At 44.3% G+C, this 17,774-nt stretch overlaps 1 protein-coding gene across 6 annotated transcripts in view; it reads right to left on the bottom strand.

Annotated features, from left to right (window-relative positions):
- The window catches only part of CTNNA2 (catenin alpha 2), a 3,078,224-nt gene that overhangs the window by 2,787,975 nt on the left and 272,475 nt on the right, over positions 1–17,774 (bottom strand). For 2 of the 6 annotated variants that reach the window (XM_068274936.1, XM_068274980.1), the window contains exon 1: positions 5,621–5,690. The exons of the other annotated variants lie outside the window; for them this stretch is intronic. In XM_068274936.1, the coding sequence (XP_068131037.1) occupies positions 5,621–5,682 (62 nt within the window). In that variant the 5' untranslated portion in view covers positions 5,683–5,690. Of the gene's footprint in view, positions 1–5,620; positions 5,691–17,774 lie in introns of those variants that run through there. 6 annotated transcript variants of the gene reach the window in all.

Below are 17,774 nucleotides of genomic sequence, written 5' to 3'. Positions count from 1 at the left end.
TTAAAGAAAATAGTCTTGCATTTTTATTTTCAGTAATATACCTTTTTTTTTAATAACATTGCATCATTCTGTCATATTTGCAATTATAAACACTCTGTATTTTAAACTATGAAACAGAGCAGAGCTAATTACTGTACCGTTTAAACTCCACTGCAATAAAACCTTATCTGAGGTCGCCTCTTACTGTTTCTTTGATGTATAAGTGCTTTAGAAATAAGGACCGTCTCCAACCCAAGTTGGGTCAGAAAGCTCAGTGAAGCTCTTTTGCGTAGATAACAACTGGAGTTTCTTAACTCTTCCTGTGCTGGAAACAATATTAGACTTTCCTATGCAAATTTCCTATTAAATATTAGACTTTTCCTACGCGAATTTCCTATTCAATACATTGTATGCGATTTGCATAGCGGTATGCGAATTCTGATGGCTCTGCCGTGCAGATTTTATTCTGCACAGAAAAACGCTCAGAAATCCTGACAAGTGGAAACAGTCCTATCCACTTGTATTACCCATACGAATTTGCATGCGGGATGCGCATGCGCATTTGCGATAGTGGAAACGACCCTAACAGTGTAAGAATGGCAGCACTTTACATTTTCCCCAGTGAAATTTGCATTTGTCTCCGCCCACTTTTTGGGAATAAAAAGTATCCTATATGTTATTCCAGGTAATGTACTATGTGTGTGCCAAATTTCATTCAAATCCATTCAGCCATTGTTGCGTGATCGAGTAACAAGCATCCAAACTTTCACATTTACAATATTAGTAAGATGATTTATTTATGATTTTTGTAACCAGACTTTATTGCACATGGCTTTAGCCAGGCTCCACAGCACCTGTTTACAGTACAATCATCTCCCCCATCAGAGCAGCGCAATAAGTGGCAGGGCTGGAAGTGCCAAGCAAATGTGCGCATGGCCCACAACGGATGCATTGAAAAGAGCTTTAGCCGCGCAATTGTCGTAAGGACTATTATTAAAACGCTCTGAATGCTGCACTAACAGCCTCTATGACCCAGCCATATAATACAACTGGAAATGGCTCAGTGGTACAGAGACAATATCTCCTTGTACAGAGCACAGCGAAGAGTGCTTGTAAAAGCTATTGAATCCTTGATCTAGAGACCTAAAACACATCTGCACTTCTCTCTGTACTTTTAAGGAGAATACAAGTCTATTTTTTCACTTAACCACTGTGCATGTCAGGTATAAATTGTTAAGGGATAAGCGTTTGAACGTTTAGCTTGCGTGCTTACTCAGTTATTTTTTACTTTTGAGAAAAGTGTTAAGAAAACTACAAATATCAAGTGTAAAGCAAGAGCCAGAGCTTTGAGCAGCATGATGGCAGTTCAAAGCGAGGAAACCATCTGCACAGAGTTTGTATGTGCTTCCCATGTCTGCGTGAGTTTTCACTGATTTCCTACCACGTCCAAATAACAGTTAGGCCCAGTGCACACCAAAACCGCTAGCAGATCCACAATAAGCTAGCGGTTTTGGGAGCAGATTTCAGAGCGATTCTAGACATGTTTAGAGAGGTTTTTTAAACATACCTAGCGGTTTTGGGAGCGTTTTTGTGTAGCAGATTACTTATACTGTTACAGTAAAAGCTGTTACTGAACAGCTTCTGTAACAAAAACGCCTGGAAAACTGCTCTGATGTAGCGTTTTTCAGAGCGGTTTGCGTTTTTCCTATACTTTACATTGAGGCAGAAACGCTTCTGCAAACCACAAATGTGCAGCAGGAGGCACGTTTGCGGTTTGCTACAAACCTCAAACCGCCGGTGTGCTCCTTCCCATTGAAATACATTAGCCAAGCGGATTTACAGGCGGATGCGGCCGGCGGATCGCATCAAAAACCGCTTGGTGTGCACTGGGCCTGCAAGTGGACCTGAACTTTTGCACAGGACAGAAGGAAAATAGAGAGAAGTGCATCCTGTATGTATTTAGAGAGTTTAGCCTGTCTAATTCCCCCTCATCTGTCTAATTCCCCCTCAGTCTGTGTGTGGCGATCGCTTCGTCATTAAAGCAGGGATGCACGCGCATCAGCACGAGCAATCCCCTGCAAACCACTCCCCCAGGACTTGACGCCAATTGGAGATAGGCGGTCCTAGGGGAGCTGCTGCACTCACGCCATTCAATGTGATGCGGTTGTTTAGTGGCTAAATACAGTCTTCAATTAATGCATCTTTATCATCCACTGTCCTTTTCTAGCGGAGGTAAGTTATTCTCTAGTGTTTATCTACATTATGCTACAGGGGTGCTTCTTGACATTATTATTGGTATATTCTCCTTCTCATGTCCCCAAATAAACCTTTCCTCTCTGCAAAATAATTGCACAGAGTTTATCACAACACATGCCTGGGAACCCGTTTATTGAGCTATGTAAGGACGCATTAGACTAAACGCACTTGTTTGTCTATGAAGTCACATTTCAGCGCTCTTCCTTCAGCTCCTTCCCGGAGACAATAACATTTTTATTTATAAACCAGAAATCTATCCAAGCGAGGAGGGAAAAGTTTAACGTAAACAATGTGGGACCGAGCGTTAAACGCAGCATCACAAATAATGTATGAACAAATAGAGCAGGCTGTTGATGTCTTCTTTTCGCTGATATAAAAAGATCGAGAAGTCGCAAAAGTAAAAGTTCAGCCAGGAAAGTCTAAACAAAAAAAGTTGTCTCATGCTGTGTTTCTCAGCAGCGTTCAATCTATATTTAAAGAGATAAAAATATTTAAAGACAAGAACTTAATTCCCAACCAAAACTTTTCTTCTGTGTTTGCATACAGCAAGAAAAAGTTAGATTCTCTGCTAAGGTTTTATAACTAGACTCACAGTGTAGAGGATTTTCCAAGCAATGTCCTCAATAGGAACACAGACCACAATAAAAAAGGCTGTGCCTGGCTGTCCAGCTGATCCTCTGCCTCTAATACTTTTAGCCATAGCCCCTGAACAAGCATGCAGATCAGGTGTTTGACTGAAATTTAAATGGATTTGTCACATGCTTGTTTCGGGTGGGTTATGCAGACGCTACTGATGCCAGAATGATCAGGAGGACAGCCAGGCGATTGATAATGTTTAAAAGGAAATACATATGACAGCCTCCATATCCTTATCACTTCAGGTGTCCTTTAATCCAGTGTCTGTGGGATGTGCTACTAGTCTTGTCCATCGAGTCCCCACCTCACATGATCTGCTGCTACTGTTGTGGTGAGAGGTCCACAGGACATGCTCAGAGGTCTCACGGGGTCTATGTCTTGACTAGAGGTGAGGGGAATCCCCAATTTCCTGAAAGCTAATCCTCAATCTGAATCCTAAAAGATCCCTGAAACTCTCAAATCTCTCGAATACACAATATTAAAGTGTTTCTAGCAAAGGTACGTAAATTAAGATGTTTACTTAAGAAAACGAGCATTCAAACTCACTTTAGGTCCAACCTACTTTGTTTTTTTTTAATCAACTAAGATAGGTAGGTAATGCCCCTTTAGTATATATTGTATCTTAGCATAGAGAGGTAATGCCCCCTTAGTATATATAGTGCCCCCTGGCATAGATAGGCACGCCTCTCTTAGTATATAGTGCCCCTTAGCATAGGTAAGTAGTGCCCCCCCAGTATATAGTGCCCATTAGCATAGGTAGGTAGTGCCACCCTTCGTATGTATATAGTGCCCCTTAGCATAGGTAGGTAATGCCCCCCTTAGTTTGTAGTGCCCCCTAGTACTGCATAGATAGGTAATGCACCATTAGTAGTTAGTGCTCCTAAGTATAGGTAGGAAATGCCCCCTTAGTATATTGTGCCCCTTAGTGTAGGTAGGTAGTGCCCCCCTCCTTAGTATATAGTGCCCCTTAGCATAGGTAGGTTGTGCCCCCCCAGTATATAGTGCCCATTAGCATAGGTAGGTGGTGCCACCCTCCTTATGTATATAGTGCCCTTAGCATAGGTAGGTAATGCCCCCCTTAGTTTGTAGTGCCCCTTAGTACTGCATAGATAGGTAATGCACCATTAGTAGTTAGTGCTCCTAAGTATAGGTAGGAAATGCCCCCTTAGTATATTGTGCCCCTTAGTGTAGGTAGGTAGTGCCCCCCTCCTTAGTATATAGTGCCCCTTAGCATAGGTAGGTAGTGCCCCCCCAGTATATAGTGCCCATTACCATAGGTAGGTAGTGCCACCCTCCTTATGTATAAAGTACCCCTTAGCATAGGTAGGTAATGCCCCCCTTAGTTTGTAGTGCCCCTTAGTACTGCATAGATACTGCATAGGTAGGTAATGCCCCCTTAGTATATTGTGCCCCTTAGTGTAGGTAGGTAATGCCCCCTCAGTCTATAGTGCCCCTTAGTATAGATAGACAATGCCTGCTTAGTATAAAGTGCCTCTTAGTAACCACTGGGCAATGATCAACTAGTTTTTCCCCAGTACAGGGTTTTCTCAAGAAGTTGCTATAGTGGTAAGTTAACCCTCTCACCGCCACACTGTATGGCTGTGACGTTAGATGACCGTGGGGAGATGATCGCCGCAGCAATGCATTGGTATAGAAGAGGGGGGGGGGGGGGAGGAAGGGACAGGATTCACATAATTCAAGGTAGGTAAAAAAAAGGGTATTTTTCAAATCCCAAATATTTCCCAGGATTCCAAGGATTAGTGGATTTGCTGCCCACAACCCCCCCCCCCCCCCCTCTCGACTTGACATATAAAAGTTGTTCTCAAGATTAACCTCCATAATATTAGTCATATATATGTGAGGTGCTCTTGAGATAATGATACTCAGCGCAGAGGGATACCTCGTAAACACATTCATTGATAGAGGGGCACACACTGCAGTAATGATAAGAAACACTGCTCTTTATCATAAGGTCTCAGCATGTGATAACTACACACCAAAGAACTCTTCAGATGCCTTCAGGGAGGGTTTCTGCTTGTCAGAGTCGGTTTGCTAGTTTGCCATTACAAGGTTTAAAATGTAGAAATTAATAATAAATCAGTAAATTACAGATTGAAAAAATGAAGATGAAAACAAAGCTAGCAGATTTCCTAATCTTTTTTCATTGGTCACTCAAACTACCAATCAGATTAAAGGGAATCTGAAGTGAAAATAAACTTATGATATAATGATTTTTATTTGTAGTACAGCTAAGAAATAAAGCATAAGTAGCAGAGATATGAGTCTAATTGTTTCCAGTACAGGAAGAGTTAAGAAACTCCAGTTGTTATCTAAGCAAAAGAGCTTCACTGAGCTCTCCCACTTTCAAAGTCACAGAGAGCTCTGTCTTCTGAAGCTTATTATCTCAAGTGTCTGTCACTGTGTTTTGTTTTTTTTTCTGCAGAGAAAACTTCAAAATGTCATTAGCCTGCTCTGTGAAATCATTTAGAATGCTGAGTGTAGTGTATAAACTGCAAATATGAGAGAATGATGCAATGTAAAAAAAACGATATAACTAAAAATAAACATATGAGCATATTATCTTTGCTACAAATTTTCTATTAATTACCCATACTACACAACCAATTCATTATATCATATTTTTTCCGCTTCAGTGGTACTTTAACACTATCATAAAAAGCTCTACATAAGCTATCCCTTCCATACATTTTTTTTCCATTAATCTCCAGCTAGCATCCCATCTAGAAACTTTCGCTCCTCCCAAGAGAGCCTCTTGTTGTCCAGCTTGGTCACCTCCTCCCACTCTGGCATCCAGAACTTCCCATAAGTGTCACCTGTGGAAAAGCAAGTGAAGTATTGTCCAGACTCTATCCTACAGACTGTTCGTTGTACTCCAAACCTGGAAATGTACAAACGTATCCTCAAGAAACACCTTATTAGACAAGCTTATACCGGTAATTTGCTATAGTTACAGTTTAAAGGCGCATATACACGCCTGATTTATTCAAACGATGGGTCGTCAGATCCACCCGCGGGGCGGCTGTTTTAGAGACAGTTTCTGTGTGTGTATAGTATGTCGGCAGACTGATAAGGCTGGTTTTGACAGATCCACTCAGCGGATCAGTCAAAACCAGCCTTATCAGCCTGCCAACAGACTGTACACACACAGAAACGGCCGCCCTGTCTCTAGAATGGCCGCCCCGCGGGCGGGTCTGATGACCCATCGTTTGAATAAATCAGGTGTGTGTACGCGCCTTAGCACTCACTGCCTCATCTGCTAACCCCTTTGTCTACTCCCCCAGTGTCTCTACCTAACTATAGATTGTAAGCTTGCATGGGCAGGGACCTCTACCTTGTGTTTCCTGTTTCTGTGCAATTTATCAAATGACAATCTATTAGTATTGGCAATGTTTTCAAACTACACATCAATGGTATGTATCTGGTGTTGTTCAATTCAAGAAATAGAAGATAAAATACTCAGGAACTCTTACCCCAGCTTTTACCTGTAGCGCTGACTTCAGGAGATGCAAGCCTTTTTTATGCTCCACCCCCTAGCTGTAAAAGTAACATGATAAGCAGGAACAGCAGGACATCTCACTGCTGTTACCTCCTTCCTTTGGGCTGCTCCAGGTGACATGGGTACAGGACATTAACACTGTATAAAACATGGGACCCCTACATCATTAACACTCCATATCCCCTCCTTCCCTTGTGAATCCCACAGCCAAGAGGCCCAAAGCTCATGGGTCTTATAATAAGTGTGTCTACCATGATTCCCACCCCCATAATAGTGTTGTCGCTATGACTGCGTCCACTCTTAACCCTTCCCAGTCCTGCAACAGACTATGTTCGACATGGGCATTTTCCAGTTCAGGCCTGATATGGGACATATTCTGACACAAGAAACCATGACTGCCTCTAGGACAGTGATGGCTAACCTTGGCACTCCAGCTGTGGTGGAACTACAAGTCCCATGAGGCATTGCAAAACTCTGACAGCTCTAAGCATAACTCGGGGAGGCAGAGTCATGATGGGATTTGTAGTTTTCTCACAGCTGGAGTGCCAAGGTTAGCTATCACTGCTCTAGGAGAACTATTGCTGGTTCCATCCACTGCCGCTGCCACATAATTTAAATATTCCTGCTTTTGGGCTGGCCACTAGGGGATCTACTGCCAGATCTAGTCAGGCTATGTCAGGGGTGTCCAAACTTTTTATGCTAAGGACCATATATTATTGGAAGTGTTAGGGGGTCGACCTAGCGAAATTAAACAATGTTTGATTGCAGTTAGATACACTGATGCCTGTGACATTTTGTCCACAGGAAATAACCTATATACCCTGTGCAGTTAGCACAGTGGCAGCTGCTAATCACTGGCTGTTACTTCTACAGTGGTGGCTGATAACCTACTTTGGGGGCCACCAGAAACGTCTTGGAGTGTGGAACAAAGTCCAACACTTAAAGAGGAACTGCAGTGAAAATAGCATAATGAACAGAAGTGCTTAATTTTTACAATAATTATGCATAAACTATTTAGTCAGTGTTTGCCCATTGGTAAATCTTTCCTCTCCCTGATTTACATTCTTACATTTATCACATGGTGACATGTTTACTGCTGGCAGGTGATGTCAGTGTAAGTAGATGCTGCATGCTTTTTTTGGCAGTTGGAAACAGCTGTTATTTCCCACAAAGACTCCCACAGTGTGATGTCAGTACCATGCTCCTGACATCACACTGTGGGAGGGGTTTCACCACAATATCAGCCATACAGAGCCCACTGATGATCCATTAGACAACAGGTAAAGATTTCTCATGGGAAAGGGATTATCAGCAACTGATTGGGATCAAGTTCCATCCTTGGTCAGGAGGTTTCTCTTTAAATCTCCGCTGGCTCCATACTGCACTGCGTTATACTGAAATTATGCTGATGGGCATGCAGTGGGAGGCAGAGCTACAGAAAGGGAGCTGGTGCACCTCTCCACCCATCTGCTGCCGGGTGCCCTCGTCACTCTAGTGTGAGAAGATAGAGACTCCACCAGCACCCATTGTGCACAGTAGTGATCACCCACAAGACCAACCTCCCCCTCCCCCCCACACACAGCAGAAAAAAAAGTATGTGCTGGAGGAAGTGAGTGATCAATGACATGGATTGGAAATGGTTAACAAGTGTGGCTGAGCACCTGCTCTGGAGGGAGGCCTGTATCAGAGGATGGCAGGGAAGCCTTTAGAAGCCTTGTGTGAAACTTAAAAGGTTACTTTTTGCACTAAGGCCAGATAATGTATTTTTAGCCCCAGCTGGATCCGGCCTTTTCTATTTCTATTCCAAAATGCAGCTTATGAAACGGGTATACTTCAGGTTTAGTGGTAATTCATAGCCGGATTTGGCTCTGCAACCTGGGCTGGATTTCTGGAAAGGCCGCAAAGTCCCGGGTCTTGGGCGACTGCAGCCTATGGGGCGGCAGGACACGGAAGAGGAGTGGCTGGACATTGAAGAAGGGTTACTGCATGTCAAGGAGGAGGCTGCAAAGTGAAAAGGGAAGCTGTGAGAGAGCTATACATAAAAGAGAGGCTGCTGCACATGTATCTGAGTGTAGGAACCCACTAGGGCGTTTTTGGTAGCGTTTTGGGATAGCTGACGATGGCCAGTGATTTCCAAAAATGCCTTGCATTAGAGAAGCACCTATGACCTCTTCCGTTAGGGGGCGGGGCTATGGATGTAAGAAGAATGACTGTGAGGTATAATAAAGCTTTATATATAAAGAAAAAAGATGGCAAATCGGAAACGCTGTACAGTTTACTGTACACCGCTTCCAATTGTCGGTAAACACCCTAGCAATCTGTGCTGCGTCGATTTTAAAGCGCTGCATTGATTCCTAGTGGGTTCCAGGCCTGATGCGGAAAAAGGGGCTGCACATGGGATGGGACGGGGGCACTGCTGCCCATGGAAGGAGGGCAAAAAGACATTTGGCCTAGGGGCGCTAAAATTATAAATCCGCCCTTGCCTGCCACGCCCGATGTCGGGTCACACAAAGCGAAAGCCTTCTACTGACCGAGAAGGGCTGATTAAAAGGGCGGCCGCTCGCAAAGACCGCCCAGCACAAAGCGTTCCGTCGCCTGCTCGGCATCACAAGCAAGAAACACTTCCTGATTTTTTTTTTCATTACCGTCGAGACTATTAAAGGTCACTTTTCACAGTCTTAATTACAGATCGCAGACACAATTGAACACGGGTCGCCAATTTCTAACAAGTTAAACTGTGCCGTCTCATAACAACTCTCCTCACTTCTTAAAATGAAGAGGTAATTCAGTGATTATCATTATCGGCACGGCTGTGAGATGTTATGCGCTGTGAGACTATACAAGGAAAATGGATATTGGTGTTAATACATTATGCAGATCCACAGTTGCTTTTTTTTACAGCGGCCAGGAGCTGCTCTGCTTGTATCTGCTATATGCAGCGATGTCCTGTCTGTGTGCAGAATAGAATGAATGTGAGGTATGGAAATCCCCTGGGTGCGATCAGGCCTAATAGTCCAATGTCATGCTGCTCAGGCTTCTCCAGAAGAAGTCCACTGAAAATAAACACACAAAGAAAAAAGGGTGCTCTGAGACTCGCTAAAAACCAGGGATGTTCCCTTCCAGGACAGGTCTCACCTGCTAGTGTTGCGGCTGGCAGATTGTACACAACCGGGAAGCGCCACGTGATGCAGGCGGCGTCACTGGAGGGCTCGTCATCGGCGTCCGTGCAGCGCTACGGTGAATGAGTGCTCCGCCCATCACTAGGTGGCTGTGTACAATCTGCCAGCCGCAACACTAGCAGGTGTGACCTGTCCTGGAACGGAAAACCCTGGAGCAAGAGTCTCAGAACACCCTTTTTTCTTTGTCTGTCTGTGTGCAGGCTTTGAATAAGTACCAAAAAACGGCCAGGGACCGATTTCTAGAAAGGCCACAAAGGCCCGGGCCTTTCATACATATGAAAGGGGAGGCTGCAAATAGGCAGCATCACAGGAAAAGGGGAAGCTTATGTACATGTGAGCTGTTTAAAGAGAGTCTGAAGCGAGAATAAATCTCACTTCAGACCTCATAGATAGCAGGGGCATGTGTGCCCCTGCTAAACCGCCGCTATCACGCCGCTAAACGGGGATCCCTTCACCCCCAAATCCCCCTCCGTGCAGCGCATCCCCTCTTCCTGGTTGGGGCAGGGCTAACTGCCGCAGCCCTGCCCCACGCACGTCTGTCAGCGTGTATCTCCGCCTCTCCCCCGCCCCTCTCAGTCTTCCTTCACTGAGAGGGGCCGGGGAGAGGCGTAGATGCGCCGCTGATAGACGCGACTCCAGGAACGATCAAGTCTACGACCAAGGTTTGCGGGGGTGGGTTTGGTGGTGAAGGGACCCCCGTTTAGCCGCGGGATAGCGGCGTTTTAGCAGGGGCACACATGCCCCTGCTAACTATGAGCTCTGAAGCGAGATTTATTCTCGCTTCAGAGTCTCTTTAAGCAAGAGAGGGGCTGCAGTACATGGAAGAGGGGCTGCACATGGAATGGATGGGGCACTGCTGCACAAGGAAGGGGAGTCACAATACATTTGGCCTAGAAGCAGAATAAGTATACATTCAGCCTTTTAAACTGGAGGACAATGCTAGACATGTAAGGATAATACATATATATATATACCAAACCATATACCACACATATTACAACCGCATAGCTTCACAGCAAAAGAATCAAGGTTCTAAACTGGCCTGCCTGCAGCCCAGACCTATCATCCATTGAAAACGTTTGGCACATCATGAAATGAAAAATACTACAAGACTATGGATTTTTTTTTTTTTTTAAACTACAACAACTAATCTCAGTTTCCAAGTATTTTCTCAGCCTTATTAAAAGGAGAGGTCAAGCAACACAGTGGTATGTGCTTGTCATAAACTTTCTGAAATATGTTATCTTTCAAAAAGAATGTAAAAAACAAACAACATTTCACACTATTAAAAATTGCCATAGTAATGCAAATTAATTGAGGCCTTGCACAGATGAGGGATGATTTAGCCAGAAACAGCTGTCTGACAGTTGGATTAATATGTACAATAATAGGCTATAAAGAAAGCAGTAATCAGTGTACATTTGGCTTTTCAGGAACAGAAAGGAACTAAACTGGTAAAAAAAATAAAAAATTGCGCAAAAGGTGGATCAGCGCATCACCAGGCCGCCTGTGAATGGCCTACAACCAAAGGTGCGCTGAGCCCCCCCCAGAAACTGCAAACGCATACCTTGAACCCAAACAGAAGCTCTGCATATACACCAAAAGCAAGGCTGCTAAGTAGGAGCAGCTGACCAAAAACGAATTAAATTAGTACATAGCAAAGAAATGAACAGCTCTACTTAAAAACAGATAAGTGCCTACCTGCAAGAGAGTGCAAGCCCCACTTGTGGGATAAAATACACACCTAGCATACACATAACCTTTGCTAGGTGTGTATTTGCACAATTTTCAATTTTCGATTTTACTTGGTAGCGCACCCAGGCTATGCATATGCATAGGTTAGGATTTAGTTAGTGTTAGGTCCCCTCCCATAGGGGGATGACTTCTCTGCAGTGGGAGGGACGAATACTTAACAAGTTGCATGCAGACTGTTACAGGAAACCAACATCTTCCAGTGGTAGACAGGTTATGTGTATGCTAGGTGTGTATTTGATCCCACAAGTGGGGCTTGCACTCTCTTGCAGGTAGGCACTTATCTGTTTTAAGTAGCGCTGTTCATTTCTTTGCTATGTACTAATTTAATTCATTTTTGGTCAGCTGCACCCACTTAGCAGCCTTGCTTTTGGTGTATATGCAGAGCTTCTGTTGGGGTTCAAGGTGCGTTTGCAGTTTCTGGGGGGGCTCTGATTGTAGGCCATTCGGAGGCGGCCTGGTGATGCGCTGATCCACCTTTTGCGCAATTTTCAATTTTACTTGGTAGCGCACCCAGACTATGCATATGCATAGGTAGAATTTAGTTAGTGTTAGGTCCCCTCCCATAGGGGGATGACTTCTCCACAGTGGGAGGGACGAGTACTTAACAAGTTGCATGCAAGCTGTTACAGAAAACCAACATCTTCCAGTGGTAAACAGGTTATGTGTATGCTAGGTGTGTATTTTATCCCACAAGTGGGGCTTGCACTCTTTTGCAGGTAGGCACTTATCTGTTTTTAAGTAGCGCTGTTCATTTCTTTGCTATGATAAAAAAAATAGGTGGCCATTCCTGGGGCTTCTTCCGTGCCTCAATAAACATTGTAGCTCCTCAGCTTTGGCACCTATCCCTCCCCCAGTCTTCTGTGAACGACGCATGCTCTGTCCACTCATGCATCTTCTACATGACGAGTGTCCCCCGTGGCTGTGCACAGCAGCTGTGGCAGGGAGTCCTGAGCATGCCCAGGTACAAATGTTTTTGATGCGCATGCTTAGAATGTTCTCGGTCTCAAATGTTGAGAGTGCAGAACATGCACCCTTGTAACCAGTAACAGTTTTCCACTGGTGGGAGGTGGGGAGCAACAAGACGGAGGGGAGGCTGGCTAAGCTGGGAGACCACATTTCTTTTATTAGGTGCTCTTTAAATAACTGAAAAAACCTTCAGATTTAAGAAAACACATTTATATTTCACAAGGATGTCTCAGTACATTCCTTCTAGATGCTTAAATAATCCTAGTGCTTCTGGTTAAATAGGACTTAACCAGAATTTCATCCTTTGACATGTTCTCTTAGCTCCTGTATTATCAAGCTCCATAATTACTGTTAAAGAGGAACTCCAGTGAAAATAATGTAATAAAAAGGTGCTTAATTTTTTACTGTAATTATGTATAAATGATTTAGTCAGAATTTGCTCATTGTAAAATCTTTCCTCTCCCTGATTTACATTCTGACATTTATCACATGGTGACATTTTTACTGCCGGCAGTTGATGTCACAGGAAGGAGATGCTGCTTGATTTTTTGGCAGTTGGAAACAGCTGTTATTTCCCACAATGCAACAAGGCTCCCACAGTGTAATGTCAGTACCTCAGTGCTGTGAGGTGCTGACATCACACTCTGGGAGGAGTTTGACCACAAAATCAGCCATACAGAGTCCCCTGATAATCCATTTGGAAAGGGGGTATCAGCTACTGATTGGGATGAAGTTTAGTACTTGGTTACGGTTTCTCTTTAACTGCAACAAACTGTGGCTTTTACTTTTGCCGCCTGTGGCAGCAGCAGGGTAGTTTACGGGGTTAAGGCTAGGCAGCGGTGGTGTAAAGGTGGCCACACACGATACAATAAAATTATCAAATTTTACGGCAATTCGATAAAAACGATCGGATCTCCCTAAAAATCTAAAGCTTTTTTTTCATTCGACTGAAAAATCCGATCGGATTCCCCGTTTTCTATGATTGTTATCGATCTAGAATGCCATATATTTTTCTTCAATCTTGCTAAAGATTGTATGGTGTGTGGTAGATAGCCAATTTATTAATATACACAATTTTCTCAGCGTTTCCAATCATTTTTATCATAATTGGGGGAAAAATTGAACATAGGTGTGTGGTACATTGGTCATATTTTTGAAATGTTGCAATCAGTCAGAAAAATTGATTGCAACTCTTAAATTGAACAGATATTTAAAAAATGGTATGGTGTGTGGCCACCTTTAGGGTTAGGCATAAGGTGGCCACACACGATACAATAAAATGATCCGATTTTACAGTAATTCGATAAAAACGATTGTATCCATCGAAAAAAATCAAAAGCTTTTTTTTTTCTTCCGACTGAAAAATCAGATCGGATTTCCTGTTTTTTTTTTTTTTTTAAATTGATCCGGAATGCCAGATATTTCTCTTCAATTTCTACTAAAGATTGTATGGTGTGTGTTGGATTGTTAATTTATTAACCTCCTTGGCGGTCTGATTCTTTCCAGATTTTAGGGTCTAAAAGCGGTGCAATTTTTTTCCACTCTTTCAGACCCTAAAGCCTGAAAAAAATCATTCTGGCAGGGAGATCTGCAGCAAAATAAAAAAAAAATGTACCTTCCTGGGCTCCTGTGCTGCAGTTTTCTCTTTGCCCACAAGATGGCGCTAATATACATATAAACGAACTTCTCTATATTTCTCTAATATAGAGAAGTTTGTTTTCAATATTAGCCCCGCCCCTGATGACGTCACGCTGACACCACCGCTCTACTGCCACCACCACGGCTGCGCTGCTCCAACTGGCTGCCGGGTCCCCGGAAGAATAGCGGGGACATGCGGGATCCCGGCGGCCAGGGAAAGACCCCACACTGCCGGGGAGAGAGGCTGGAGTCCCGCTGCGCAGCGAGATCGCGCGCGGGACTCCACAACTACAAGTAAAGCTCTGCAATGCCTACCCCGACCTGAGCTCGGGATCACCGCTAATAGCTTATTTTTTCTACCCCGAGCTCAGGTCGGGAAAACCGGCAAGGAGGTTAATATACACACCCTAGCAATTTTCTCTGCGTTTCCAATCATTTTTATCATAATTGAGGGAAAAAATGAACATAGGTGTGTGGTACATTGGTCATATTTTTGAAATGTTGCAATCAGTCAGAAAAATGGATTGCAATGCCTTAAATTGAACAGATATTTAAAAAATTGTATGGTGTTTGGCCACACATAGTTAAAGGAAGGGTTCAGTGTGAGAGTCGGCAGTGCCTCTATTAAACACTACCTGCCCATGGCAATCGCATCTCCTCTACTTCCTGGTTAGTTTGCAGGTGTCCTGCAGTCAGCCTGTAGTACCCACCAGAGATGAATTAAGATGTAATGGGGCTCTAGGCAATGTATTAGATTTGTGGCCCTGTTGTGGTCCTTTTGGTGAGCTGAAGTGGAGAAAGGTCAAAGAAGGAGGCGGGTGGTCCCCTTGATACCCACTAGGCCCAAAGCACCCGTCTAGGTTATAGTAAAGTCAGTATAGCGCTCAACATATACCAGTGCTAAAGACACTTGTGCATACAGATTCAGAACAGTACTTCAAACATAAACAGCATAACAGTTCTTATATCTCTCAGTGTCAGTTCACAGTCATTGATTTCATAAAATGCCCTTATCCCGGCTTCCAATTATCAGGTAAAATTCAATACTCTCACCAGGTCTGATGGCTGATTGGTTAGAATCAGCAAATAGCGTTTTAATGGTCTAGTCAGTCCCCACGAGCTTCTTCCTGGTAATAACTCAAAAACAAACAAGGGGAGCAAACATAGCATAAACCAGTTTTGGAAGTGGGTGGTATCCTTGTTCCTACCCCAACGTCAAGCACCGTGCACACACTGTGTTAATCCCACACCCTGATGAATATAAGCATATCTGCACGCTCACCAGATTCCTAGGATGACCTAACAGGAGACCAGGAAATTCACTTGGTGGGAATGATCACAGTTTCCATTTAGTTCACAGACTTTTTCTCCCTTTAAAAACTCCAAACAGAATCTCTATAGCGTAATACCGTTTATTACAATGTAAACGATACATAAAGTGCACTCACATTCCGTAAAATATAATGTGCATATAGTAAAATCCAGGAAGTCCTCACCGCCGCCGCTCTGAGTTCAGCGTCTCCAGCCCCACGACTGAGGCCCCGACCAACCGGTTTCGTCATCAATGACTCATCATATATAGATTTTATGGGTGGAGATACCCACTCACAGTGTAGCGAACCAGTTTTATCAGTGTGATTCTAGTGACTCGAGTGATTTTAGTATACCATTCTTTAGAGGAGCGCACATACCACTATTTTTTCTCACCTGCCAAGGTTGTCTGGTGGATAGTCCTGCTCTGGTCCTCACATGGTGATTGGCTAGCTGCTGGGCACATGACAACTAACCAGGAAGTGGAGAAGACGCAATCACCAGAAGCAGATAATACAAAAATAATGCTAGATGCCAGTAATGAAATCCTGTTACTAATGTTATTTGACATTTTAGAAATGTCCTGAAACATTAAAGAGCGTCTGAAGCCAAATTAATTTTCTATTTTTAATGTCCACATATGTTAAGCATTAATACCAGAGCTGATTCGCCGCAACAGCGTGGCAGAACAAGGTTTTATCACCCCGAAATCCCCGGGGCAAAATTCTCCCCTAATTTCCTGGAGGAGGCAGAGCTTTGCGCTGTAGCTCTGCCTCCAGTCGCGTCAATCATCAGCTTGTATCACTCCCACACTGCCGTCCTCAGTCTTCCCACAGCTTTGGTACCGGGTCCCCGGCCCGCACTTCCATCAGTCGGAGCCAGTCTGGCATAAGTGAAGTGCGCTGTTTGCGTGTCTCTCCAGCAGCCGCTGGAGAGATACGTAGAGGGCGCACTTCTCCTACGTAGATTGGCCCGACTGACGGAATTTGCGGGGACCCGGTACTGAAGCTGCGGGAAGACTGAGGACAGCGGTGTGGGAGCGATCCGTGCGTATGATGCTGGAGGAAGCCCCAGGTATGTATAAAAAGTTTTCTTTAGAACAGCTCTGGTACACTTTAAATGTACGCTTGAGAAATGTTTGCAAACCTCACACTGGCCATGAGAGGGGGTGGAAAAAAGGTTCTTTAAACTTGAGTGAAGCAGAATTGATTCATCCATAGTTTCCTGATGAGCTGCTCTGTGAGCGATATGAAGTAATCCTTCTAATACAGAGACTTGCTGAGCAAACAGCGGCGCACACCATGGAAAATCTGCTGACCTCAATACGTCCTGAAGCGCGCTGTGCTGGGTACAAATGTAAGAGATTTGGCTACATCATAACAGGGATGGACTCAGCTGTATTAACACATGCAAACATATCTGGATTAGTTAGCTTAAAGGAAAACTACATTAAACTGGTTTTAATAATTCTTTGTGAACATTTACAAGCTTACATTTTTGCTTATGTATTATCATTTTGTATTATGTTGTCATCTGCAAGCACAAACAAAAGGTTGGCCTGCTAGAGGAGGAAGGGGGGGGGAGGGGGTGACAAGAAAAATAGTCTGGGCAAGTGAATGCAGCCCAGAGGGCTCATCTGGCCCCCGGGCCACATCTGGCCCCCGGGCCGCATTCACTGTGGGCTGCCAGTTGGACAGCCCTGCTCCAGAGGATTCCCTTTCCCAGATCTCTTCTACTTTGTGGGCATGCTCTCATTCAAATATGAGCATCTTCATACTGGGCATGCATGAAGATGGTCCGCACATGCCCAGTAGAATGAATCCGCCACCAGCGGTTCTGGATGTAAGCCTGGATTCAGGGGCATAATTAGATAGTTTGCATATTCAGTAGTGGGGCATTGTGAGTAACCACAGATGTTCACTTAAAGCGGATCCGAGATGAAAAACTAACTATAACAAATAACGGTACTTATCCGTTAGCCGGGCGCATCCGGCAGGTGGCGCTGTTGTAGCGAATTTCAATGCGCTGGGTTGAATCTAATTCCATTCATACTTAGTTAATGTAGTACTGTGTGAATGGAAGCACTGCAGGTGGCGCTAATTACATTGATACGTTGATAACAATACAGTGTTAATGGCAAGGAATACATTGTATTTGAAGTGGCCGGCACTGGCACTTAATGGAATTCAGATGAAGGCGGCGGCAATGTAACAGATGAAGCCGCCGCCTTCGTCTGTTCTTCTTCTCCCCCTTTGCCCTCTCTCAACTATACAACCCTGCCAGCTGGGGGGGGGGGGGGGGGCACGCCTGTCCCCCCAGAGTCGTTCGTCGCAAGGAAACAAGCAGGATTCCCTGCCGCGACGAACGACTCTGGGGGGAGACGCATGTCCCCGCAGGCTGCCAGCATTGTAGAAGCGAGAGGAGGGCAAAGGGGGAGAAGAACAGAGGAAGGCGGCGGCTTCATCTGCATTGCCGCCGCCTTCATTTGAATTCCATGTAAAAGTGCCAGCCACTTCAAACACAATGTATTCCTTGCC

This window comes from Hyperolius riggenbachi, chromosome 1 (genome assembly GCF_040937935.1).
Source record: "Hyperolius riggenbachi isolate aHypRig1 chromosome 1, aHypRig1.pri, whole genome shotgun sequence".
Lineage (NCBI taxonomy): Eukaryota > Metazoa > Chordata > Amphibia > Anura > Hyperoliidae > Hyperolius > Hyperolius riggenbachi.
The sequence above is the reverse complement of the archived record's forward strand: the minus strand, read 5'-3'. Positions and strand labels throughout refer to the sequence as shown.